At 42.0% G+C, this 24,756-nt stretch overlaps 1 protein-coding gene and 1 pseudogene across 1 annotated transcript; both read left to right on the forward strand.

Annotated features, from left to right (window-relative positions):
* LOC104435439 overlaps nucleotides 1–8,398 on the forward strand; it is a 40,891-nt pseudogene extending 32,493 nt beyond the window's left edge.
* A 5,784-nt stretch (nucleotides 8,399–14,182) lies between these two features.
* LOC104435438 (putative EG45-like domain containing protein 1) lies at nucleotides 14,183–14,616 on the forward strand. Its single transcript, XM_010048192.1, has 2 exons — nucleotides 14,183–14,404; nucleotides 14,524–14,616. Exons 1-2 carry the CDS (start codon nucleotides 14,183–14,185, stop codon nucleotides 14,614–14,616), a joined length of 315 nt encoding a protein of 104 aa, XP_010046494.1.
* The last annotated feature ends 10,140 nt before the right edge of the window (nucleotides 14,617–24,756 follow it).

The raw sequence follows: 24,756 nt of genomic DNA on the forward strand, positions 1-24,756 counted from the left end.
CCCCTTGCTGCTATTCCTGTGCCTCGCTACCTTTGCTTAGACCTTGCAGAGCGTCGTCGATGCAATGCAAGCCCTCAAGAAGAACCTGACGCTCCCTTCCTCCCTCGACTAGTCTAACGTCGACTCGTGCAAGTGGCCCCAGGTCACGTGTGCCGGCGACTGGGTCGTCGGGATTCATCCGGGACCCTCCCTCCGGACGTCAGCAGCCTCACTGCCCTAAGGTGGTTCGAGGTCATGAATAACCAGCTCTCCGGCACCCTCCCGAGTTTCGCCGGGTTCACACAATTGCAGGTACCGAGTTCGTGGGTCTCTTTTCTTTTTCCTTTTTTTTTTTTTGCCTAGATGATTTTCGGGGGAAGGAGCGAGTGATTCTATGCTTTCTTGGCCCCCTTCTTGGAACAGGTGTTGCTTTTGTTGTAAGACATAAAATTCATGATGTGGAAGCCAGGATCGTTTATTAACAAACCTCCAGCCATTGTTTGTATTAACGTTCATCAAAAATATCCTAAAAAACAATAAATACTGGGCACACTCTACTAACCAAATTCCCTCATGTACTGATGGTGTATTCTAAATGTGAGGGTTTTGTGTTAGACCTTGTGATCACCCGTCAGAAATGAATGTACATTCCTTTTATACACCATCTCCTATCAAGACGGTTACCAAATGGGCGGTTGTCACGAAGAGGTACGAAATGTGGAAAAACTTCATGTCGAATAGTCGCCACTTTAAAGAGAAAATGTGGGTCCAAAATATGGGATCACAAAAATAATTAACATCTGCACCACAACAATTTCACCTCCATTCCTGCGGACTTCTTCATTGATTTGTCGGCTCTGCAAGCGGTTGACCTTAGCTATAACGACTTCGCTGCCTGGGGGATTCTCGCTAGCCTGAAAGATTGCGCCTTCCTTCATAATTTCACCGCGACCCAAGCGAACGTGATTGGGCAAATCGCCAATTTCATCAATGTGCTGAATTTCCCCAGCATGTTCACGCTGAAGTTGTCCTTTAATAACCTGGAAGGCGGGCTGCCCGCGAGCTTCGCCGGGTCGACGATTCAGATCCTCTGGCTGAATGGGAAGGGTGGGAATTCGAAGCTCAACGGGACAATCGATGTCATAGCGAACATGACCCAGTTGGCACAGGTTTGGTTGCACAGTAACCAGTTCATGGGTCCTATACTCGACGTTTCGAATTTGAAGAATCTGTGGGATTTCAGGGTGAGAGATAACGAGTTGACTGGCGTTGTCCCTGAGTCCCTCGTGAAGCTTCCTAATCTCAGAACGCTGGACATTTCCTACAACAATTTGTCCGGTAAAGTGCCTACTTTTCAGAGCAATGTGAATATAATTAGAGATGGTAATCCTAACCTAGGTAAAGACATTGCGCCTCCTGCATCACCGACAACTACTCCCCCGGGATCCCCGGGATCGGGTGGTTCTGACAACAAGAAATCCAGTGTTGCGAGGATTGTGGCTCCTCTGGTGGGTGGTGCTTCTTTGATCGCACTGCTTGGTTTGGTCTTTTGGTACAGAAAAAGTGCAAAGTCCAAACAACGTATTGGTAATACATCCTCGACATTCCGGTGACCAAAATGGCGTGAAGATCACTGTTGCGAGATCAAGTGCTAATGGTGGTTCTAGCGAAACCCACAGTCAAGGCAACGGTGGGACTAAGGACATTCATGTGGTCGAGGCTGGGAATATGGTCATTTCTATTTAGGTCTTGAGGAATGTGACGAATAACTTTAGTCAAGACAACATATTGGGAAGAGGTGGTTTCGGGACCGTATACAAGGGCAAATTACTATATAGGACAAAGATTGCTGTCAAGAGGATGGAGTCTGGTGTGATGTCGGAGAAGGGCTTCAATGAATTCAAGGCTGAGATTGCTGTTCTTACCAAGGTCAGGCACAGGCATTTGGTTGCATTGCTGGGGTAATGAGAGGCTTCTTGTTTATGAGTACATGCCTCAGGGGACTCTCAGCACACATCTTTTCAACTGGAAAGATGAAGGACTAAAGCCTCTTGAGTGGACAATGGGTTGAGCGAATGGGTCGGGTCCGACCGATTGACCCAACACGTGCCACGCGCGTGCGCGGCTGACGTCACGATGACGTCAGCACGCGCCAGCGACCTCGCACGTGCATCGCACGAGCCTAGCACCGAAACGGCACATGTGTCGCACGCGCCCAAGGGGGGCCATACCGGCGCTTGCAACACACGCGCCAACTACCCCAATTCGTTTCGGCCGCATGTTGCAGCACGTCGGGCGGCCCTCAGCGGCAGAATGATCGATATGAATAGCTTTTGCTCACCCAAGCCAGGCATTCCTTGTGATCCCATGGTTGACATACTGCTCTCCATTGCTCGACCAATGGGTTACCCTGTTAAATTTGCTCAGGGTTGGCAAGGGAACAATACTTGTAACTCAGCGAGTGCGTGGATAGGGATTTCATGTTCCGAGGGCAACATCCTTGTTATTAATTTCCAAAATGTTGGGAATAACGGATTCCCTAAAACCGATCCGATACTCAATCAAATAGGTGTGCGTGTCTTACGGGGAGGTATTATTCCTGCAACAAATGCAGAACAAATAAATGATTGCATATTATCCACATAGATTTAATTGGGAAAAAATAAACACATTCTTTTCCATATTCCTTTTTTTTTGGTCAATGGTTAAAGTCAACGGTCAAAGTTTATAGTCAACGGGTCGAGGTCAATGGGTTGGGCGGACCGACTGACTCGACATGTGCCACGCGCGTGCGCGGCTGACGTCACGATGACGTCAGTTGGCGCCTGTTGTGCACGCGCCAGCGACCTTGCACGTGCGTCGCACGCACCTAGCACATAATAGACACATGTGTTGCACGCGCCTGAGGGGGGCCGACGCACGCGCCGACGACCCCAATTCGTTCTGGCCGCACGTGGTGGCATGTCAGGCGGCCCTCGGCAATGATATGATCGGTATGAATAGCTTTTGCTTGCCCGAGCTGGGCATTCCCTGTGATCCCACGGTTGATATATTGCTCTCCATTGCTCGACCAATGGGTTACCTTGTTAAATTTGCTCAGGGTTGGCAAGGGAACAATATTTGTAACTCAACGAGTGCGTGGACAGGGATTTCATTATCTGGGGGCAACATCCTTGTTATTTATTTCCAAAATGTTGGGAATAACGGATTCCCTAAAACCAATCCGATACTCAATCGAATAGGTGTGCGCTACTTACGGGGAGGTATTATTTCTACAACAAATGCAGAACAAATAAATGATTACATATTATCCACATAGACTTAATTGGGAAAAAAAGAAACACATTCTTTTCCTTTTTCTTTTTTTTGGGTCAATGGTCAAAGCAACGGTCAACGATCAAAGTCTACAGTCAACGGGTCAAGGTCAATGGGTTGGGTGGATGGGTTAGGTTGGACTAACTGACCCGACACGTGCCATGTGCGTGCACGGCTGACGTCACGATGACGTCAGCTGGCACGTGCCACGCGCGTGCGCGTTTGACTTCATGATAACGTCAGTTGGCGCATGCTGTGCACCCGCTAGCAACCTCGCGTGTGTGTCGCATGCGCCTAGCACTAAAACGGCACGCGTGTTGCACACACCCGAGAGGGGCTGTATGGGTGTGTGCGTTGCACGCGCCGACGACCCCAATTTGTTCCGGCCGCATGTGGCGGCACATCCAGCGGCCCCTTGGCGGCGATATGATCAGTACGAATAGTTTTTGCTCACCCGAGCTGGGCATTCTTTGTGATCCTACAGTTGATATACTGCTCCCCACTGCTCAACCAATGGGTTACCCTGTTAAATTTGCTCAAGGTTGGCAAAGGAATAGTTTTGTAACTCAGCGAGTACGTGGACAGGGATTTCATGTTCTGGGGGCAACATCGTTGTTATTAATTTCCAAAATGTTTGGAATAACGGATTCCCTAAAACCGATCCGATACTCAATCAAACCCCTAAAACAAATGCGGAAGACAAGCCCAAAAAACACATGTATCATCGATCGAAAAGCACGTGATGAAAACGAACATACCTTATTTTCCACAGATTAAAACACCAACATTAAAGTTCGAGGAAGAATCCTGGTCCCGTTCTACCGAGGAGCGTACTGTCCTTTTAGGGGGAGAAAAGTTTGATTTTGAGGGTACTGCTCTTACGTTATTTTTTGGAGGGAGAGAGAACTTTTTGCTAAAAAACATATGTACGTCCAAAAGGTACGTTTCCTTTTTTTTTTCTTTTCTCTTAAAACGTCTTCTCCAAAGGACGTATCTCTTCAATGTAAAATGTTCCTCCAAAAGACATAATCCCTCAACGTAACACTTTTTTATATCTCAACCCTTCATTCATGGGCCCTTAACTTACGGGCCGGGTTTTTAGGCCCAACATGGGCGGACAGGCCTACTTAGACCCATCATCACATAGAAAAAACCCATCACAAAATATGGGTCTTTCTGGAACTATTGCTCCTTAATATTCTAAACTTACGTCGTTCAAAGGCTATTGCTGTCCCACAATAATCTTATCGGTACAATACCTAGTGAGCTCACGACGCTGCCTAATCTCACAGAGCTGGACGTTTTCTACAACAATTTGTCCGGTAAAGTGCCTACTTTTCAGAGCAATGTGGATATAATTACAGTCGGTAATCCTATCATAGGTAAAGACATTAGGCCTCCTGCATCACCGACAACTACTCCCCCAGCACGGGCGTGTCAGTGGTGGTGACGATTGTCGACTATTACCCGTCGGGGTGTTGCAACACCATCGACCGCTCGCAGGAAGCTTTCGTGGCCATAGCCACCTAGAAGCCGGAAAAGTGGATTGTAGATCCAGAATCAATCCACCAAGTGTTGTGACTTACATAAGCATTATTAGATTCATAACAAACACAAGAGATTGGATTACCTTTCTTTTCGAGCCAGGCCTTAAATCTGACACAATCTTTCTTTATATGCCTCTTCTATTTACAGAATAAACATTTTGATTCTTTCTTAATGTCAGCGTGGGGAGGTATTTTACCTTTTCCCTTATGCTTGCTATGGCCCTTATTCTTTTTTTGTGTTGCCAAATGAGCAATTTCTCCCAATTCCATAATCAGTGCATACTGTTGTAGGAGAGTGTTCAGAATATAATACACAAGAAAAGATTCAACTATCTCAATCTCAAGATTTTTAAGCTGAGCTACAATGTCCCTCATTTGCATAATGTGCTCATGCACACCTCTAACACTAGTGAGTTTCAATGATGAAAACTTCATAATTAGGGTCATGGCATGCGCTTTCTCAGAACTCTCAAATTATGCATCTATGGCCTGCAATAAAGCCTTAGCATTGCTATGCTCAACAACCGAACCACGAATACTAGGATATATTTTAGCTCTTATAAACATCGCACAAACACGGTTGGACCGCTTCCATTGGTTATAAAGAGCTATCTCAGCTAAAGTGCTCGAATCAGTAGGAGCAGGTAGTTCGTCTTTCCTTATAGCATAGTCAATGTCCATCCACCCCAATTGAAGAAGAATTGACTCCTTCCAAACTTTATAGTTCTCACCATTCAGTATGAGAACATCAAACTTAAATTTAGAGAAATTCACAGGTTGCAAAACTACATTTCAAATAATCATGCTTATGTCACGAAATTTGAGGTGAATATACATAAATCATGTTTTACTAGTGTAAACATGTCACAATATGAATCACATAACAAAAAAACAAAAAAAACTGCTTGTGGGCTAAGTTTTTAATTTAAATAGATTCATAATTACATTATGAAAAAACTACCATATTATATACCTTTTCTTAATCCTTGTGGATAAATTAAGAAAAATAATATTATATTTCATCCTAATTAATCATATTAATTCAATGACAATTCTTGTGAGATAAAATTCATCATATTAATATAATTAATTACAATCAATGTCCATTTCTAAATGTGATCTAGAAGCTCTTAATATATAATTTGATTAATTAAAGATGTTGTGACCACTCTTTAATTAATTAATTATATGGATCATTGGACATTTAATTTCATGCACAAAATATATTCATAAAATGCATGAAATGACAAAATAGTAAATAAATGCATCAAAGGGCAGAACAGTAAATAAATAAATTGGCCAAGGGCAAGATTGTAAAAACGTGAAAAGTTTGGGGCAAAAAAGTAAAGGCAGCCGCGGGTGGGAGACAACAGGCGCGTGCCTGGCACGCGCGTGGCAATTGCCACGCGTATGGGATCCACGTGCCAGTGGTTGCTACGGGCGAAGCGGTTGAGCATGCGTGGCGTGTGGGTTCCACGCGCCTGCAATCACAGCTCGCGCGTGGGCTCTACGTGCCTTCTTCCTCGCCCGATAGAACGTGTTTCTTCGCCGTTTTTTTTTTTTACCATTCCGCCACGATTTCGCCGGCCGTTTCTTCTCCGGCAACCCATTCCAGACCGAAATAAATAATGGGTTTTAAAGAGCATGCCGGCACGACCACATGGGTTCAAGTTTCGGCGAAAATGATGAAGAAATAAGCCCCAAATCATAAGAAAATTCCCAAAAATACAAATCCTCAACCACTGTGACTTTTGCCGCCTGATTAGCCTTCGGCGAGCATCGATATACTAGAAAAACTCATGGCTAATGTTCCTCATGGCGGTGAGACCGTATGGGTCCGAAATCAAGGGGTGGATCGCAGGATTTTGCCCAGAATCGGCAAATCTCTCTTGGCCTCAAAACTTCGAGTTACTGTTCATCCTAAAAAATGTCCGAAAATACACTAAAAATTCAACAAAAACAAGGCAGAGGCACTAAACATGCTCTGATACCAAATGTAAGACATTAAATTCATTATGCAAAAGCCAAGATCGTTTATTGACAAACCTCCAGCCATTGTTTGTATTAACGTTCGTCGAAAATATCTTGAAAAACAAGAAATATTGGGCACACTCTACTAACTAAATTCCTTCATGTATTGATGGTGTATTCTAAATGTGAGGGTTTTGTGTTAGACCTTGTGATCACCCGTTAGAAATGAAGGTACGTTCCTTTTATACACCGTCTCCTATCAAGACAGTTACCAAATGGGCGGTTGTCACGAAGAGGTACGAAATGTAGAAAAACTTCATGTCGAATAGACACTACTTTAAAGAAAAAATGTGGGTCCAAAATGTGGGATTACAAAAATAAATAACATCTGCACCACAACAATTTCACCTCCATTCCTGCGAACTTCTTCACTGATTTGTCGGCTCTACAAGCGGTTGACCTTAGCTATAACGACTTTGGTGCTTGGGGGATTCCCGCTAGCCTGAAAGATTGCACCTCCCTTCGTAATTTCACCACGACCCAAGCGAACGTGACTGGGCAAATCCCCGGTTTCATCAGTGCACTGAATTTCCCCAGCATGTTCACGCTGAAGTTGTCCTTTAATAACCTGGAAGGCGGGCTGCCTGCGAGCTTTGCCGGGTCAATGATTCAGATCCTCTGGCTGAATGGGAAGGGTGGGAATTTGAAGCTCAACGGGACGATCGACGTCATAGCGAACATGACCCAGTTGGCACAGGTTTGGTTGCACAGTAACCAGTTCACGGGTCCTATACCCGACATTTCGAATTTGAAGAATCTGTGGGATTTCAGCGTGAGGGATAACGAGTTGACTGGCGTTGTCCCTGAGTCTCTCGTGAAGCTTCCTAATCTCAGAACGCTGGAAATTTCCTACAACAATTTGTCCGGTAAAGTGCCTACTTTTCAAAAATGTGAATATAATTAGAGATGGTAATCCTAACCTAGGTAAGGACATTGCGCCTCCTGCATCACTGACAACTACTCCCCCGGGATCCTCGGGATCCCCGGGATCAGGTGGTTCTGACAATAAAAAATCCAGTGTTGCGAGGATTGTGGCTCCTCTGGTGGGTGGTGCTTCTTTGATCGTGCTGCTCGGTTTGGTCTTTTGATACAGAAAAAGGCCCAAGAGTTCTGGTAAAGTGCAAAGTCCAAACAACGTATTGGTAATACATCCTCGACATTCCGGTGACCAAAATGGCGTGAAGATCACTGTTGCGAGATCAAGTGCTAATGGTGGTTCGAGCGAAACCCACAGTCAAGGCAACGGTGGGACTGGGGACATTCATGTGGTCGAGGCTGGGAATATGGTCATTTCTATTCAGGTGTTGAGGAATGTGACGAACAACTTTAGTCAAGACAACATATTGGGAAGAGGTGGTTTCGGCACTGTATACAAGGGCGAATTACATGATGGGACAGAGATTGCTGTCAAGAGGATGGAGTCCGATGTGATGTCGGAGAAGGGCTTCAATGAATTCAAGGCTGAGATTGCTGTTCTTACCAAGGTCAGGCACAGACATTTGGTTGATTTGTTGGGTATTGCTTAGAAGGAAATGAGAGGCTTCTCATTTATGAGTACATGCCTCAAGGGACTCTCAGCACACATCTTTTCAACTGGAAAGATGAAGGACAAAAGCCTCTTGAGTGGACAATGGGTCGCGTCCGACCGATCGACCCTAACATGTGCCACGCGCGTGCGCGGCTGACATCACGATGACGTCATCACACGACAGCGACCCCGCACATGCATCGCACGAGCCTAGCACCGAAATGACACATGCATCGCACGCGCCCAAGGGGGGCCGTATCGGCGCGTGCAACACACGTGCCAACTATCCCAATTCGTTTCGGCCGCACGTGGCGGCGCGTCCGGCGGCCCCCAGCGGTGGTATGATCAATACGAATAGCTTTTGCTCGCCCAAGCCAAGCATTCCTTGTGATCCCACAGTTGATATATTGCTCTCCACTGCTCGACCAATGGGTTACCCTATTAAATTTGCTCAGGGTTGACAAGGGAACAGTACTTGTAACTCAGCGAGTGCATGGACAGGGATTTCATGTTCTGGGGGCAACATCCTTGTTATTAATTTCCAAAATGTTGGGAATAACGGATTCCCTAAAATCGATCCGATACTCAATCGAATAGGTGTGCATGCCTTACGAGGAGGTATTATTCCTGCAACAAATGCAGAACAAATAAAGAATTACATATTATCCACATAGACTTAATTGGGAAAAAAGAAACAAATTCTTTTCCTCTTTCCTTTTTTTTTTGGGTCAACGGTCAATGGGTTGAGGTCAATGGGTTGGGCAGACGGGTCGGGTCGGACCGACTGACCCGACACATGCCACGTTCGTGCATGGCTGACGTCAGCTGGCACCTGCCGTGCATGCGCCAGTGACCCCGCATGTGCGTCGCATGCGCCTAGCACCGAAACAACATGTGCGTTGCACGCACCCGAGGGGGGCCGACACACGTGCCGAAGACCCCAATTCGTTCTGGCCGCACGTGGCAGTGCGTCGAGTGGCCCCCAGCGGCGATATGATCGGTATGAATAGCTTTTGCTTGCCCGAGCCGGGCATTACTTGTGATCCCATGGTTGATATACTGCTCTCCATTGCTCAACCAATGGGTTACCCTATTAAATTTGCTCAGGGTTGGGAAGGGAACAATATTTGTAACTCAGCGAGTGTGTGGACAGGGATTTCATGTTTTGGGGGCAACATCCTTGATATTAATTTCCAAAATGTTGGCAATAATGGATTCCTTAAAACGGATTCGATACTCAATCGAATAGGTGTGCGCGCCTTACAGGGAGGCATTATTCCTACAACAAATACAGAACAAATAAAGGATTACATATTATCCACATAGACTTAATTGGGAAAAAAGAAACACATTCTTTTCCTCCTTTTTTTTTTTGGATCAATGGTCAAATTCTACAATCAATGGGTCAAGGTCAATGGGTCAATCGGACGGGTCGGGTCGGACTAACTGACCCGACACGTGCCATGCGCGTGCACGGCTGACGTCACGATGACGTCAACTGGCACGTGCCACGCGCGTGCACGGCTGACTTCACGATAATGTCAGCTAGTGCGTGCTATGCACCCACTAGCGACCCTGCGAGTGTGTCGCACGCGCCTAGCACTGAAACGGCACGTGTGTCGCACGCGCCCAAGGGGGGCTGTATGGGCGCGTGCGTTGCACACGGCGACAACCTCAATTCGTTCCGGCCGCACGTGGTGGCGCGTCCAGCGGCCCCTTGGCAGCGATATGATCGGTACGAATAGTTTTTGCTCACCCGAGCTGGGCATTCCTTGTGATCCCACGGTTGATATACTGCTCGCAATTACTCGACTAATGGGTTACCCTGTTAAATTTGCTCAAGGTTGGCAAGGGAACAGTATTTGTAACTCAACGAGTGCGTGGACAGGGATTTCATGTTCTGGGGGCAACATCGTTGTTATTAATTTCCAAAATGTTTGGAATAACAGATTCTCTAAAACCGATCCGATACTCAATCGAACCCCTAAAACGAATACAGAAGACAAGCCCAAAAAACACATTTATCACCGATCGAAAAGCACGTCACGAAAATGAACGTACCTTATTTTCCACAGATTAAAACACTAACATTGAAGTTCGAGGAAAAATCTTGATCCCATTCTACCGAGGAGCATATTGTCCTTTTAGGGGGAGAAAAGTCTGATTTTGAGGGTACTGTTCTTACATTATTTTTTGGAGGAGAGAACTTTTTGCTAAAAAACATATGTACGTCCCAAAGGTACGTTCTCCTTTTTTTCTTTTCTCTCTTAAAACGTCTTCTCCAAAAGACGTATCTCTTCAACGTAAAACGATCCTCCAAAAGACATAATCCCTCAACGTAACACATCTTCATATCTCAACCCTTCATTCATGGGCCCTTAACCCTTAACCTATAGGCCAGGTTTTTAGGCCCAACATAGGTGAACGGCCTACTTAGGCCCATCATCACATAGAAAAACCCATCACAAAATATGGGTCTTTCTAGAACTAGTGCTCCTTAATATTCTAAACTTACGTCGCTACAAAGGCTATTGCTATCCCACAATAATCTTATCGGTACAATACCTAGTGAGCTCACGACGCTGCCTAATCTCACAGAGCTGGAGGTTTCCTACATCAATTTGTCCGGTAAAGTGCCTACTTTTCAGAGCAATGTTGATATAATTACAGTCGATAATCCTATCATAGGTAAAGACATTAGGCCTCCTGCATCACCGACAACTACTCCCCCGGCACGGGCGCATCAGTGGTGGTGACGATTGTCGACTATTGCCCGTCGGGGTGTTGCAACGCCATCGACCTCTCGCAGGAAGCTTTCGCGGCCATAGCCACCTAGAAGCCAGAAAAGTATACATATCCTACGACCAGTCCATCTACCTCGATCCTCATGCATGATCTCGACGATTAATCTCTTTGGTTTCGATCATAAATCGCGTACGTCTCCAAGTGCTGATGATGCTTGGGCTTTCTTTATGCAGGCTCTCGTGAAGCTGATCTCTGAATAGCACCTGATAACACCAACGTGGAGGCCGCTTGTTGGTGATTATGATGGATTAAGGAATGGCTTGAATTAATGTTGCATGGTTCTGTAATGTTGTTTGCTTATCGTGTGTGAAATCAGCATTGCGAAGCTGATGATGCCCTTGTCAATTAATAAAGTTGTGAACTTTCTTAGCGAGTATTTTCCCTATGATAACATACAGGAGAGGCCCCAAACCCTACTGTTCCCCTTGGGTGTTGCCTTTTCCCTACTCAACTCGTGTCTCCAAGCAGTCTAGAGATAGTGAGAAATGATGAAAAGAAGACTGACATAAGAGAACAAAACAACGTCGCTAGCTTCATAAGTTTGGAATTTGTTTTGCACGGCCATCCATAAATGGCGCATGCTTTCTCTATGGCTTGCCACGAAGCATTTTGGAATTAATAATTATTTGTCCTAGGGGTTATTATATCGTCCACCGCCCGTAGAATCCAAATTCCACCGTCAATTGAAGGAAAGGGGAAACTCCATATAAATAACTATATAAGTTGGTTGATAGCATATATCTTATTTTGGATTGAAATTACTAAAAAAGTCATAAACTTATTACATTTTTACCAATTCAGTTATGAATTTTTCATTTACCCAACTGAGTCTTAAACATTTTTGGCTGCATTTGAGAGTCATAATAAAATTTAGAATACCTATCTTGCATTTGGTACCTACTCAAAATAGAAGAAAGTTGGATCTAATGGGGATATAAACTAGATAAAATTATTCCATGGAGGAGATGTGATAAATGGGAACAAGATTTCTATTATCTAAATTGGAAAGTTATTTTTCTCAAATAACAAATTTATTAAATTAACAAAAATTGAAATTATATTTCAATATAAATAATATTTGAATTATCATATAATAAATTCAAAATAACAAAAAATTAGTTAATTTAATTTAATTTTACAATTCAAATTTAATTCTATTTTATAATATAAATTCAATATATTTATTAGATATTTTAGGTATTTTAGCATTTTTGGTATATTAGTATAGTTTGCTATATAATAAAATTTTATTAGTAAATGTGGAAGGGGAAGATAGAAAGAAAAAAGAAATTAATTAAAAAAAAGGAAAATAAATAAATAAATAAATAAAAATAAAGGAGACAATAGTGTTGCGATAGATTTTTACTATCTCCATTTGTATAATTTTTGGTTCATTTATACTAATATACTTTTATACCAAACAACATACATGATATATGTGAATATATCCGACTATATTATTGCAATCACTAAATAATTGATAGGATGTAGCAAAATTCCTGGATTTCTCCTTACCAAAAAAAAAAAAAATTCCTGGATTTCATATCCTATTTTATCTAATCCTATCATGATTAAAAATCCGGACGACCAAACATAACCTTTGATGATTTACCGCTATAGTCCATTTAATAAATTTTAATTAGAAATCACTAATGTGAATGCTAGCCATTTTACATCAATGGCTAGTGTTGATATTGACAGTTTTTACAATTTTTTGATAATTTTTTAGATTTCTTTTCTTTCTTTGTTTTTTTCCCTTTTCTTTTAGGGAATGGCCGGTTGCTAGCTATCGGCAATAGGATTGGCCGACAAGGGTCCTCGCCGAGCCTTGCCCAATCCAGCGAGGGTGGCCCTTGCCTACATCCAAGTGAGGCCTGACGAGGGTTGGCCTAGCCGTATCTGGAGAGAGGGATCCTTGCTAGCCATCCATCAACGTCGCCCATACCTAAGGTTTATGATTAGATAGTATAAGTGTAATAAATTTAGAAATTTCTTGGTAGTATCCCTCTTATTATGTCGGTGTTCATTAACATATAAGGTACTTTTTTCCTCGTATAACCACTCAGACAAGATATTTGTTTCCGTTCTCAATGTTCTATAAGGACATTCTCAGTATGGTTTATTTATTTATTTTAAGGACATATCATGACTACCCATACCCAATATATATATATATCATGACTACTTTGCGATGAGGTTTCGACATAGATTCCTTGAAATGGATTCATTTGAACAGTTACACAGATCCTTGAGGAGAACAAGAACTTCTGCTCTGAATAATGAGTTTATGTGAACAATCACAAGATCTATTGCCATATTTATTGATATATATATATATATATATATATGCTAATGTTCATTCCATTCTATCACTTTTTATTCTCAATGTGACAATATGCACACAGATATAACGATTCCTGGAAATTGTGGGGAAAAACTTTGGCAATATGAGCCTCTCCATGATGCAGAAAACAGGAGTAAGATTTACATGACATATTTGGAAGACGAATAGCATCAACATAACGAGGAAAGGCATTCAATTTGATGCAGCGAAATAGGAAATTTGAGTAAATCCAACTATTTTTGACAACTTAATCAATTACAACGCGGATTCGGATACTGAACTAGCGGAAGACGGTATAAAAAAACCCGTATTAGGGCTTTGCCGTATTTCGCAGACGAGAGATTAGCGAGGAAATCAGAACAACGGTGGCAACTAATCACCATGTCTTTGTCCTAAGTTCTAACCTTACTTTCTCTTGCGCTTTCCTCCATTCTATTGGCAACTCTAGCTGATTCAGGCACGGCAACATTCTACCAGCAATACGTTCGCAAGTTTCTCCGGTGCATCATGCGAAGACGTTTCTGTAGTAGAGTTGAGCGGGGCGATCCTTTGATTTTTCCACTAATCGATTGTATTGTCGAATTCCTCGGTCGCGCAGCTTCGGCATGCTATGGAAGCCAGCCTCAGGGCGTGATGATAGCTGCGGTGAGCGACACCTTCTGGGCCGGCGGGGCCACCTGTGGAAGCACGTACAGGGTGACGTGCATTGGCGCCGCCTACTCGGGCATTCAAGACCCGTGTACGGGCAGGTCGGTTGATGTCAGGATCGTCGACCAATGCCCAGGCAGGTGCGCCGACACCATCGACCTCTCAAAGGAAGCTTTCGAGACCGTTGCGGACCCGGTGGCTGGCATAGTAAAAGTGACCTACAATCGGTACATGCGAGACGACGTCTCTCAACAGTCGAGAACTATTTTGATTTTGCTAGGTCCGTTATCACACGCTAAGTAATGGTCCTTCGATTCTTCATGCAGGCTTTCATGAAGCTCTATGAAGACGATGAACACCCAGCGACAAAGACTTGCCGGTCGTCATATTCTAACCTGGCGAATCAATGGAGGAGCTAGAGATGTTGATTCTACCTATCTATAAAATTTGTAAGCGTTCTCGTGCAAGGAATAAAATTAAATCTCTTGAGAATTGATTTCGAAAAAACAAAAGATTTGCAATTGACATGACATATTTGAGATCCTGACTTCTATTTTAAATAATGGGGTATTTTTATTTGAAATCGGAAGGTTATTTTTGGCTTTTATCGGTTAATGTGTATATATAAGAGACTAATCATTAGCTAAGAGCGCGTTTGGTAACGATTTTGTTTCAGGGAACAATTTCTAAGCATTTCATCGGTAACTGTCCAAAATTTCTGATTCTAGAATAAAATTGCGTTTGATACCATGCTCAAAATTTCTACTCCAAATCATTTTATTTTAATTTTTAAATAATTGTTTTACTTGTTTCTTTTTTTTTCCCTTTCTCTCTCCTATTCTTCTTCTTCAAGTGTCCTGCTAGTCGTCGGCCAAATGAGGACCAGTGACCTCACCAGAGCGTCAGCGGCCCTCGTCGGCCAAGCCTTGCTGGCAGTTAGGCAAGGCTCGCTGGTGGCCAGGGGGCCTCATCAGGGCTGGGCGAGGCTCGCCTGGCAGACCGGTGGGGCTGGGCTTGCCTTCGGCGAGCTCGCCAGACCTCGCCCGGCTCGGCGAGCTCATCGGACCGGTTGCCCACAACCCGTGGTGGGCAGCGGACGATGGTTGGCGGTGGATGACAATGCAGCAGTGGCGGTAGATGAAAAAGAAGAAGAGAAAATAGAAGAAGAAGAAAATGGCTTGATTCTTAGATTTTTTTCGAGAACAAGAATCATTTTTTTTTTTAATTCTTGATTCTGTTCCAAATCTACTTCTAAGAACAAAAAAATAGAAATTTGTTCCCGGGAACAAAAAAAATAGAAATTTTTTCTTAGGAACAAAATTTTTACCAAATACGATTTTGTTTCAAAACTACTTTCGAGAACAAAAAATAAGAATTTTACACTATTAAGATAGTTACCAAACAGGCCCTAAGCTTTCGCATTGATATTCTGACATTGTCTCAAAATTTTTGTGGCACCGGAGCATTAGGGCATGTCATCTCATCATATAAAATCTCCTTTCATTGCCTTCCGTTGATCCTCCATGGCTTACGATCAATCCGATGGGCAAATAATCAATCAGGTACTTAGGACCTTACGTGGCCTTACCATAATAGATACGAATAAGCCATTCTGCATTCATCCATGAATAAACCAGGTACAGGTTTAATCTCTCAACTATTGATTAATCGAGGGAACTATTTAGGTTGAAACGGAGCTATCACTATGGCACTTAATGCTGACACTAAATTAGGATCTACGGATGGGAAATTCTCATGCCAAATGAAGATGCACCGAATAGAGTTGCGTGGATCACACAATGCGATTTGTTCATTAATATAAATGTAATCAAGTTTCAAATGGACATAATTATGGGCTTGACAGCCCATGGGCCCGCTAGAGCCATATTGGTCCAAAATGGCACCATGATATAAACTTTTATGAGGAGGAGGCCTGGACAACACTTGAGGCCCGACCTAAGTGACTGGTCTAGGCCCACCCATCGATCACCTCTTAGTTTCAAAAGAAGTGGCTAGACAGTGCTTTATTCCTCGTCGCGGTTAAAGAAGTGTGGGACATATTGTCCGTAAAAGCACCGTTTTTTTGTTGGGACCGGAAGGGGGGAAGGGGGGGTGTTGGTACAACAAATGGACAACATACGAAATACCCAAATTGAGTTAATTGTTCAGTTGGGCGTGTGTCTGCTGCCCCGATCTCGTTCCCCAAGTCTTTCATGTCCCCGTCTTACTTCAATGTCTCGGTTTGTAGCGTGTCGCATCAAAATAATTGAATATATTCCTTATGATAACAATTAAATGAACAAGTGACGTGCTGTTACAAACAAGACATGGGTTAACACAAAATAAGAAAATAGAAAGATCAGCATCACGCACTACACACGAAATGCATCTTTTCCCATTTAATTGATTTTTAAAATAGCATGTCATGACCTCAAAAGTTTAAAACTGAATTAAGTTACACTTTTAGCATTGAGTCATTTTTTGACACTTATGAATTAAATAATTTGACATACTCTTCTTGTCATAGCTCCACGTATTCAAATGCGGAATTTTATCGCATCGCCGATGACGTAAGATCAATTCAATTATGGCATTGTGTAGGTTAAACACGAGAGTAACTTATGCACGCCCGCACGCCCATGCACGCACGCACACACACACACATATATATTGTCACATGCTCTAATAACACAAACCCCTATTCCACAAGGAGGGGCTCCCGTTGGAGAAATCTTCTTGAAGTGTTTTGAAGTTGACAAAACGTTTCTATCAGTCTAGTCTGAAGGCTTGCAGACTCTGTTATTTAAAGTCTGAAGACCTTCGGACAGCCAGACTCAAGACTCAAAGTCTATCCTCATTGACAGTCTCTAATCCGTTGAAGAAAGGTTATCCAGAACTGGATGTTTCGTTAAGGATTTAACCTTATCAACTGGAGAAGATCTCGTGGCTGGAAAAGACATAATGGAGTCCTTTGATTGACTCGATAATTGAAGATCCGGTGATTGTCTAAATATTATTGGAAGGTTCTACTTATGGAAACCGAGATCCTGATTGTATGGGCGAACAAGATTGATGGGCTATCAACACGTTCCTTTAATAGCTTGAACAATCTTCCTAATTGATTCCATCCAACGGGTAGATTGGAGGAATTCCTTTGGTAAGTGCCAACGGGTATGATGGCATAAAGGAGTATATAAGGAAGACGGTCTTAGTTGTTCAAGGTGTGCGCGATAGAAGAATTCCAAAGTCACGAAGCTCCTTATTGTTTAGACAATTCCTTTGAGCGAATACTTGTATACAAAAGAGAGTCTATATTTGTGAGAAATCTTGAGGAGGTGTGGTAGAACATCTACACTGTGGAATCAAGGCAAAGCTGTGCTGTAACTTCTCTTTTGTTCATAGTGGAATCCAGCCAATAGGCTGTCAGTGAAGAAGAGTGGACGTAGGCTTGATATAAGCGAACCACTATAAAGCTGCGTGTTCAATTGTCTCTTCTCTCAGTCTTACTTTGATTATCGTTTGTCTAAAATCCATCAACTGTTTAGTATTGTGCGATTGTTGAAGAAAAATCTTTTATATATCTATTCACCCCCCTCTAGGTACTCATACTAGCAATATCAATTGGTATCAGAGCCTGTGTACTCACTTTGTTTGAAGTGTTTTACTTTAGAGTTAAAGATCCATGGCTAGTATGCTAGCACCAGGGCTGATGGAAGGGCAAAGCAATACCAGACCACCCTACTTTGATGGAAAGGATTACAACATCTGGAAGAACAAGATGAAAGCTTTCCTACGATCAAAGGATCCTCCGGAATGGGACGTTGTAGAAAAAGAATTACTCCTACCACCGCATCGGTCTCGAAAGAGGGAAAGAAAGCGATGAGACCGGCGGAATGACTCGGGAAGAGATAATCAAGAGACAAGCACTCGATGCAAAATCAATTTACTCCTTATATTGTGCTTTGTCACCAATTGAATATAATAGAATATCTTCTTGTGTTACAGCAAAAGAAGTTTGGGACAGATTGCATATCACCTATGAAGGAACAGATCGAGTGAAGGAAACAAGAATTAACATTCTTCTCGGTCAATACGAAGCCTTCAGAATGAAACCGGGAGAATCTATAACTGACATGTTTAGTCGTTTTACAGATATTGTGAATGGTCTTGGAAATCAAGGTCAACCAATTTCTGATCCCATGAAGGTAAACAAGCTACTGCGTGGACTCTCCAAGGATTGGAATCACATAAAGACTTCGATAAGAGAGACGCAAAGAATTATGCCACTATTTGTTGACGAGCTGATTGGAACTCTTCAGTCTTATGAAGTGGAACGGATCAATGAAGATGAAGATCCAAAAGGTAAGAAATCCATTGCATTAAAATCAAATGATGATTACGATGATACAGATTCGAAGATGATATGGACGATGAGGAGCTTGCTCTCATGATAAGAAGATTCAGAAAACTGAATAGAAAAGGAAGAATGTTCAACTCAAATAAACAAAGCTTTCAAAGACAGCAGACCAAGTCGGTTGATGATGAGGAACCAAACAAAGATGTAGTCCGCTTTGAATGTAAGAAAAGGGACACATCGACCCAACTGTCCTCTTTGAAGAAGAAGAAAGGAAAAGCTGAAAAATTTCGAAAAGCTCTCAAACCGAAACACGGAGTGATACAGAGTGTGAAGAAAGTGACAATGAATATGCCAATCTATGTCTGATGGCACAATCAGACTCGGACTGGATCAGACTCAGACAGTGAATTTGAGGTCACCGTCAAGAAAAAGGTAAAGTGGTATCTTGACGGCGGATGCTCAAGACACATGACGGGAGACTCAAATTGTTTTATAAAGCTTGCTCAAGTAAATGGTGGAAAAGTTTCATTTGGAGGAAACAACAAAGGAAGTATTGTGGGATTTGAAGCGTGAAAATTGGAAATCTCACAATAAGTAATGTTTCCTTAGTGGAAGGACTCAATTACAATCTTCTCAGCATTAGTCAATTGTGTGATCTTGGTTTCAAGATCTTCTTTCAAGAAGGAATATGTTCTGGAATCGGTAAAGACTCTACTCGTCTTTCATGGGTCGAAGACATGGAAACATCTATCTTCTGGATGTGAAACCAAATGAATCGCAATGTTTTATCTCAATTCAAGATGAATCAAGCTTATGGCACAAAAAGCTTGGTCATGTCAACATGAAGCAATTAGCCAAAATCTCATCAAAGCAGCTTGTTCGAGGTCTACCTAAATTACCTTATCAAAAGACTGATCCATGCACTCCATGTATTCTGGGAAAGCAGGTAACAAATTCATTTAAGCCAATAAATTATGTCTCTACTAATCATGTACTACAGTTGCTGCATATGGATCTCTTCGGACCAACCAGAACATAGAGTATTGGGGGTAAGAAATATTGCCTAGTAATTGTGGATGATTACTCCCGTTTTACTTGGGTATATTTCCTTGCAAGTAAGTCCGAAACCTTCTCGTATTTTGAAAAATTTGCTAAAAAGGTTCAAAATGAAAAATGATGTGTTATCTCTAGTATAAGAATAGATCATGGAGGTGAATTTGAAAATCAAGATTTTACAAAATTTTGTGATGAATCTGGCTTTAAGCATGTGTTCTCCTCTCCATATACTCCTCAAAGCAAAATGGAGTTGTGGAAAGAAAGAACAGATCTCTTCAAGAAATGGCTAGAACTCTTTTAATTGAAAGTAAGATTTCTTCACGATTTTGGGCTGAAGCTGTTTCAACAGCATGCTATATCATCAATAGAGTCTTCTTAAGACCTATTCTAGAGAAAACCCCTTATGAGTTATTCAAAGATAAGAAGCCTATTATTTCATACTTTCATGTATTCGGTTGCAAATGTTTTATATTAAAAAATGCACAAGATCGAGTTAGTAAATTTAAAGAAAGATCAGATGAAGGTATCTTCCTTGGATATTCTACATCAAGCAAAGCCTTCAGAGTCTATAACAAGAAGAGTCAGTCTGTGGAGGAGTCAATGAATGTCAGATTTCAAGACTCAACGCAAGATGAATCAAGTCAGACTCATCAAGAAGAGTCTGAACCTGTTCCAGACCTTCCAAAGCTTACAACTCAAGAAGCATCTCAGACTCTGGAAAACCAGCATCAGGTTGTTCATGAAGATCTAAACAAAGAGAGAGATCATCAACCAGACAAATCAACAAGTAACTGGAAGCATAAGTCCAGTCATCCCAAAGATCTTATAATTGGTGAAATTAATGAAGGAATTCGCACCAGATCCAAAAGGCGAGAAGAGTCTAGTGATGTGGCTCCGTCTCTGAAATTGAACCAAAGAGCATAGAAGAATCTTTATCTGATGAAATTGGATTGAAGCTATGCAAGAAGAGCTCAGACAATTCAACATTAATGATGTCTGGGAATTGACATCCAAACCAAAAGGTAAAACTGTTATTGGAGCTAAATGGGTGTTCATAAACAAGATGAATGAGAAAGGAAAAGTCGTACGAAACAAAGCAAGACTCGTGGCCAAGGGATATACGCAAGAAGAAGGAATAGACTATGATGAGACTTACGCTCCAAAGTGGCAAGGTTAGAAGCTATTCGACTATTACTTGCGTTTGCTTGTTATAAGAATTTCAGGTTATTCCAAATGGACGTCAAAAGCGCCTTCCTAAATGGATTTATCCATGAGGAAGTTTATGTGGAACAACCACCAGGGTTTGAAGACCCAAAGAAGCCGGACTCGGTGTTCGGACCGAAAAGGCTTTGTATGGTTTAAAGCAAGCACCTCGGGCTTGGTACGACAGATTAAGTAAGTTCTTAATACAAAATGGTTTTGTCAAAGGTAAAGTAGATACGACTTTATTTATCAAAAAGGAAAACAAAAGTTTCTTACTTGTTCAAATATATGTGGATGACATTATTTTTGGATCCTCTAATGAAAACCCGTGCAAGAAATTTTCTAAGTCTATGCAGGATGAGTTTGAAATGAGTATGATGGGAGAGTTAACATTCTTTCTTGGTCTTCAAGTAAAACAATTGAAGGAAGGAACTTTTATTTATCAAGAAAAATATGTTAATGATCTTGTCAAAAGGTTTGGACTGGAAAAGTGCAAAAAGACCGACATACCAATGTCAAGTTCTTTAAAGATAGACAAAGATGAAGAAGGGAAGAAAGTTGATCAAAAGCATACAGGAGCATCATTGGTTCACTTCTTTATCTTACCGCTTCTAGACGACATTTTGTTGAGTGTTTGCATCTGTGCTAGGTTTCAATCGGATCCTAGAGAATCCCATCTCGGTGCTGCGAAACGCATCATTAAATACGTTGCTTCATCATCAAGCATCGGTCTTTGGTATCCTAAGAAGGAGACTTTAATCTTCTAGGATATTCAGGACGCAGATCTGGCCGGTTGCGAGTTGATAGAAAGAGCACTTCGGGAACTTGCCAGTTGCTTGGAAGCAGGACAATGTCTTGGTTTTCAAGGAAACAAAGCACTGTGTCTCTTTCAACAATAGAAGCCGAGTATGTAGCCCTTGGAAGTTGCTGTTCGCAAATTCTATGGATAAAACAACAACTAAGAGACTTTGAAATTGAAGACTCATGCACGGAGATTAATTGCGACAACACCAGCCCTATCAACCTCACCAAAAATCCAATTCTCCATTCAAGAGCAAAGCATATAGAGATTCGACATCACTTTATTAGAGACCATGTTCAAAATGGAGATGTTTCAATTCAATTTGTTGACTCAAAGAATCAAGCGGCGGATATATTCACAAAGCCTTTGGAGAAAAACCAATTTGAATCTATACGTTCCAGACTCAACATTTTGAGGTATGAGGATATCAAAGTCTAAAGACTTTCAGACTCAGACTTACAAGACTTTATCTGAAAGATAGTCTTGGAACGACCGTCAGACTGTAAGTCTTTCTCTCCTTAATCTCATCTTGAAAAGGTACGATCGTCAGACTGTGTTTAAATTGTTGCTATATTTAATTGACGTAAATATTGCATCGTTTCATTTTAAAAAAGGAAGTTATTTTTGAAATAGCTATTTTTGCAGAAAAAGACAGTTATTTTGAAAAGGCATTTTTTTTATTTCCTTTGTGACGGTTCGTTTATCCCTCTTTTTAACCGATCGTGCCTTTGTCGATTCCTCTTCACTTTACTCTCGAAAACCCTAGAAAGCATCGATCCTCCATTCCCGTTTGTCTTCTTTGTTTAATCTTCAAAAAGTTGTCATCTTTCCTTGGAAAGTCAAGCAAGGAATCTTCCAAAAGCGAGAAAGATGTCATCTTCAAGAAAGTCTTCGAGAATCGCAAGCGGGGGACCACGGCAAATGAGTGAGGGCCTACGCACTTCGATCTTGCGAAGAAGAAGTAACTCTGAAATGCAAGCGAGCCCACAACATTCTCAGCGGTGTCATTCTCCTCCATCTAGTCCTCAAGGCGTTGATCATCAACAACAGGAAGAAATCATCGAAGATGCAGACCCTGTAAGAGTTCAAAAGCCCGCTTATATTTACCAGCTATATCGTGCTTTAAAAGGAATTCGTACTCCTTTGAACTATATTGATGATTTTCTTAAAGACAAAGGACATGGGAACGAATATATTTTTCTGCGAAAAATGGAAAGTTTGGGAATTGCTCGTAAAAGGGGTGGTTGAGGAAACCCTTGCAAATATCCCAAGTGATCCTCGTGACTGGGGGCCGAATCCTGTAGATGGGAATGATGATGACAAATTGTACAGTCAATTTCAACCGAAAATGGGTGTTGCGGTTAAAAATCAAGGAAAAATGGGAGATTTGTTCAGATCAAAGGAGCAAAAGGATTTGTACTCGAAATTGCTGAAGCGTGGGGTAATAAACCCTAGGAGTGTGGATTTTGACTTTCGGATCTTTGTGAACGTGAACTTGAGGGAAAAGTTCAGTTATCTTCAACTTGAAAAGTTCGCTCGACACTACGAGAGGCCTATCGAATTAACTTGCATATTTCTATTCAAATCTTAGCTTTTTGGATGCGAATAGATTCTCTTTCAGCGTTAAAGACCAAGACTATGTTGTGGATATGAATATCTTTGGCGAGATGTGTTAGAAGTTGAAAGAGGAAGATATCAACCAATCAAAGTTTCCATTGCTCGGGCCACACTTGAACCGGTGAAGGACGGGAGAACAGATGAAAAATCACCTACTTAAGGATGGGTGCATTCAACATCTTGCTTCACAAGATTGTGATTAATTGCCTTCAACCGAAATCAACTTCCAAGACTGATGTTTCAAGTTCAGAGGCCAAGCTGATGTATGCCATTCTCTTTGGAAAAATGTTTTCTCTCCCTCACACTGTTATGTTTCACATGTATAGAGTAATGATGAAGGACAGAGGTCAACTCCCTTACCTAAGCCTTGTTACGAAGTTATTCAGACATCTGAATATTCAGCCTCCACAAATCTTTTGTGTTCGACCATGCGACCATATGGTGGTAGGACTGAAAATGGTGACCAAAATGCGTCCGAAGGGCGAGCAAGGAGTTGGAGAAATTCAAGGAGAAGACTCTGCCAAATCTCATCAAATCTCTTCGCAGCTAAAAGAAAAGGGAAGGAGCCCATGGTTGCTCCATCCAAGAGAAGAAGAGCTCTTCTCGTTGAGGATGAAGATGATGAGGAAGACATCACCATCTCTACATTGGCTTTGAAGAATTTAAGTCGTCCTGTTCCACAGAAAGAATCGGAGCAAATGACGAAAGAAGCAGAGGAGAAGGAAGAAGAAGAAAGAGAAGCCAAAAAAGAAGCAGAGGAGGAAAGACATGAAAAAGAAAGAAGAGAAGAAGGAGACCTTGAGGAACACTCTTCTCCACCTGTAGGCATGGAAACATGGGGAGATCAGGAGAAATGAGTGAAGTCTTTATATTCTGATGCAAGTGAAGGAGTCAGTCGCTCACCTGCAGACCCAGAGGATGTTTATGCATCTCAATTTCCAGAGGAAGGTCATGAAGTTTCATTGCCAAACCTGCGAGATTATGCTGATCTACCATCGTCGCATTTACTCCATCGATCGAGCCGAAGCAAGTACTCGGGACCGATAATGGAGCAGATTTTCGCAGAATCATGGATATTCTCTTGGAGATGCGAGGTCAAATTTATGCCTTGGGATGCGAAGTTCAAAGCTTGAAGAATGAAGGTCAAGCTTCTTCCTGTTCATTGAATGATAAGATGCAAGCCCTCTCTGTTCAGAATCAGGCCAATGCCAAGAGTGAGGAGATTGCACAACTGAAGGAAGACTTTAAAAGGCTGGAAGGCATCGTTCGATCTATGGAAGATTTCCAACTTGTCCGCATTCCCAAGCAATCTTGACTTCATCTCATCCTTTTTAATGATGACAAAAAGGGGGAGAGATGCAAGATTTGAACAAAAACTTTCAATCATTAAACTTTTAACTGTTTGTTGTTTAAACTCTGGTTGACTTTGTTTTGTGTCTGGATGAGAACTGAACTAGACTTGGATTTGACTGCTTCTATTAACTAGTATTGATATCTTATGGATGGTTTTATCATATACTAGAC

Source organism: Eucalyptus grandis, chromosome 2, assembly GCF_016545825.1.
Source record: "Eucalyptus grandis isolate ANBG69807.140 chromosome 2, ASM1654582v1, whole genome shotgun sequence".
Taxonomy (NCBI): Eukaryota; Viridiplantae; Streptophyta; class Magnoliopsida; order Myrtales; family Myrtaceae; genus Eucalyptus; species Eucalyptus grandis.

Excerpts from the sequence above, each read along its gene's own strand:
- LOC104435438 (XM_010048192.1), top strand. The coding sequence starts at position 14,183 with ATGATAGCTGCGGTGAGCGACACCTTCTGGGCCGGCGGGGCCACCTGT. Across the intron at positions 14,405-14,523 it reads CGGACCCGGTGGCTGGCATA|GCTTTCATGAAGCTCTATGA; the intron begins GTAAAAGTGACC and ends TTCTTCATGCAG.